Source organism: Pteropus alecto, unplaced genomic scaffold (assembly GCF_000325575.1).
Source record: "Pteropus alecto unplaced genomic scaffold, ASM32557v1 scaffold270, whole genome shotgun sequence".
In the NCBI taxonomy this organism is placed as follows: Eukaryota; Metazoa; Chordata; class Mammalia; order Chiroptera; family Pteropodidae; genus Pteropus; species Pteropus alecto.
Genome location: NW_006430735.1, coordinates 2,380,023 through 2,383,892, shown reverse-complemented (window position 1 = coordinate 2,383,892; position 3,870 = coordinate 2,380,023). Strand labels below are relative to the sequence as shown.

General features: G+C 32.7%; 1 protein-coding gene across 1 annotated transcript in view; it reads left to right on the top strand.

Annotated features, from left to right (window-relative positions):
* Positions 1–3,870, top strand: part of IFT57 (intraflagellar transport 57) — a 49,461-nt gene that overhangs the window by 9,053 nt on the left and 36,538 nt on the right. Inside the window, exon 5 of the mRNA XM_006905446.3 lies at positions 1,756–1,824. Within this exon, the coding sequence (XP_006905508.1) occupies positions 1,756–1,824 (69 nt within the window). The remainder of the gene's footprint in view (positions 1–1,755; positions 1,825–3,870) is intronic.

Below are 3,870 nucleotides of genomic sequence, written 5' to 3'. Positions count from 1 at the left end.
TGGTCGACACAGAATAGTCTCGCTGTATTTAACTGGCAATGAGAGAAGTAAGAAGATGCATATTAGGCAAAGAAATAATAGGAAATTGTTGAGTGCCTTCTAAATTACTGAGATTAGCATCCTCTATTTCAAAACTTTTTTCTAAGTCTGTGCATATTCGAATTCTTTTTGAATGCCCTCTCAATAATGTTTAGTAACTTAAATCCTTTTCCTAATACCTAGATATTAAAGCTTTTTGCCTATAAGTGTTCAATACACTACAATCAACAAGTATTTATTGATGACCTGTGTAAACAGTACTGATTAGATTATTGTAAAAGCATTATAAACTTGTCTTTTCTCCCATGGGCATTGAGTCATTGGCATTTCAATCATTTACTGTTGTTAAGTAGACCATCATTAGTGCAAACAGAATAGACTGAGCTGCTTTTCAAAGGTGCATGTCTGCATATGTGCTTAAGATTTAAGGTGTAAACAGATCAGTTTTGTCTACACCTTTATGCCTGCTTCACTGTCCCCAAGCCCAAAGTAAATGTCACTTGAATGTATGGAATTTGCATTTATGTTATTTTATATTTTACTAAAAATCTTTCTAGTTCCCCAGAGATTAGCATAGTCCTCACATCTTACTTTGGTGGCCTCACTTCCAGAGTTTCCGAGTAGATCTAGGATGGAGCCTTAGAATTTGCATTCTGACAAGCTCCCAGGTGGTATTTATGCTGCTGGTCTCAGAACCACCTTTTGAGAACCACTGCCTTACATACTTTAAAATTCTTGAAGATAAAGATTATCTTTGAAATCTACCACTGCTGCTTTCGTACAGCTCTACATGTGAAAGTGTCCACCAAACAACACCTACTTGCTTTTTTTTTTCTTTATGAGACTTGAGGACCAAGCTTCATTAGTGTTATTGCCATATCCTTTAAGCTTGGGATATTTTTGTTAAATTTGTTTCACCCACTGTTACTTGTCACCACAAAGACATTTGAAGAGAAAGGGGAGCTAATATTTTGTCCTGCATGCTTACAGAACCTGCTCAGACTCCATATTTACTGTATACTGGGGAAGGGATTACCTTTCAAAGGGTCACTTCTGACCTTTCCTCCCATGCTAATTAGTCCAGAGTTCAGGACCAACTTGGTTGGAATCTACCTGAACTATCCATTTAGACACTTAAGATCTAAGATACAAGGTTAATATCTTAAATATGTATTTTGTATCTTAAATAGATTTAAAATTTCATATCTTTAAATAGAGTTAGGGACCATGGGCCAAGCAGTACTGGTAACTTAACTTATTATTTACTTATTAAATTTGAGCATATAGGAGATGAAATGTCAAAAATATGCGTTAATGTGATTGGTCCCTGGAGCAGGTGAGAGTATTCTGTGTCAACCTATCATTTCGTCCATTTTAGTCATGTTACTCAAAATTTCCATTGAGTTTTCCCATTATCTGTCTATTTCAGATATGTTACTTGAGACTGTTTCTTGTTCTGTTCTTCATTTGTTTATCCCTAGTTCTGCAGTAGTGGCACCCTTTCTTCTTTTTTTCTTCAGTGACTATAAAAAAAGGCCAATTTTAAATAGCACCACATGAGCTGCTAATAATTTTGTATACATTAACTAGGCTTTTGAATACCCTTTCTTGCATTAGTCTTTATATTGGGCTTAATATATATGTGAGAGTCACAAATACATTTTTTAAATTATAACTTTATGATTATTAACTTTGAAATGCTTTTATTTTCCTAAGGAAGAAGAGACAGACAATGAAGAAAACTTTATTGATCTCAACGTTTTAAAGGCCCAGACCTATCGCTTGGTAAGTTACATGATATGTACATAAGACAAGCAATCAGTACACATGTTGTGTTGGAAATTGAAACAAGTAGAAACCATTGTTGGCCAATGTTTAGTATGTCATTTGAAAAGTGGCTCTCAAAATTGTTTTTCTACATATAAAATAATAGCAAATACAAAAATCCAGAGGGACATCTTCCTGTCTGGAAAATCAACACAGTGCTTCTCATATAAACTGAAAATAATTTATTTGCTTTATGTCATTTTTTTTTATTATGGAAGCACATATATTATTTGATTTCAAGTTATTTTTCATTATAACGGGACAGTATTGAATGGTCTTGATCAAAAGAAAATGGAAATTAAATGGTATTTCTTTGAAATAAAATGGATTATATTAAGACTGTATATGGATAGGTAGACATTGCTTAAGTCAACTTTTGCTGTTTTAATTAGGAAACCTATTCTTTAAAAGAGAGCCCACTGAATGAGATATTTTAAAAGTACATATTGAATTTTTGTATTTTCTTGTATGTATGTTATATTTCAATCAGGTGATACCTATTGCATGCTCAAAAAAGTACATATGGAACATCATATTATTATTTGTTCTTTATATAATTTTTTTGTCTAAATTTTACAAACAAGTTTGGATATAGTTTTGGGTTTATATCATGAAGGCTTCCTTGGCCACCCCACCCAGGATGATCTCTTCATTTATCATTTACTGCCTTAATATTATTAGCATTAGTTATTATTATTAATGATAGGTGTGTGTTTTCTGGCCAAGTTGAGCTGTAATATAACATTATGATGTAGCTAACTTGCCTGAGAATGTGTGTTGACTCTAATACTTTTAATACTAGGTGTCTGATCTTGGGAAGATCTCCAACTTCTTGTGCCTATCTTCCTCATCTGTAAAATGAGGATAAATAAAAATATCACCTTTTTCATAGGGTTTTTAAAGATTAAAAGAGTTACTACATTAAAATATTTATAACAATTTCTGGCACATAGAAAATGCTCAATAAGTGTTAGCAAAAACCAAAACCATATTTTCCCCCCATATTACCACTCTCAAATCTGATATCAAGGATAACTATCATTTTTTTATATTCTCTATAGTATAACACAAAAAAGTACTGAATAAATAATTCTTGAATGAATATATTTTTTATTGCTCAATTCAAAATTATATCAGAATAATGTGTTAACATTTAAATCCAAAGAAATTCTAGTTGTGACAATACATTTGCAGATGACTATAGTTTTCAAAGTACTTTAAAACACATCTTTTACTGACCTTGTGAGGTATTTGAGTAGATGTTATCTCTGTTTTACAGATTGAAAAACTGAAATTTCTAACCTTGGGACAATTAATCTTTTTAAAAAGCTGATAAATTACAGCAGCTAAATTTGAACTCAGTTTCTCCTACCTCTCAAGTCTATTTTATTTTTTCCTTTACCTCATAATAGTTCAGGGTAGGTATGGTTTGATTCCTGCCTTAAGCAAGGACACAATGGTGCTTGGTGTACCTGTATGTGTTGAATGATGATGACAACAAAGTTCTAAAGTATGAGGAAGAAAACGTAGAGATTCATAGTTATTTTCAGAAATAAACTGTCATTTTTGTTATTCATTCTTATATTGGTGATGTAAATGGAGGCCTGTAAAGCCTACCTGGGATTCCCTCTGGACCAAGTAGTTTGAGTATTCAGAAGGAGCAAAGTATCTAATTTGCCTCTACCACTACTCTTCCCTATCGATCCTGATTTCAGTTTTTCACCCTCAATTAAAGACATATATTGCAAGATTATTAAGGAAGGGTTTTCTTCTTACCTGTTCCTTTATAAAATATGTAAGTATTAGGTCCTTTGGATAAAGATTATATAATGTATTCCCTTTCGAGTTAAGACTATGTATGGTTGCATTTTCACAAGAGGAGGAAGTCTGAACACCAGGTGTTTGTGGATGATCAGCCATGAAGTACTAATGAGGCAGAAAACCCTTTCATATTTTAAAAAATCTGGCAAGCTTATGATGTTGCCCATAAAGCCATCTGCCTGA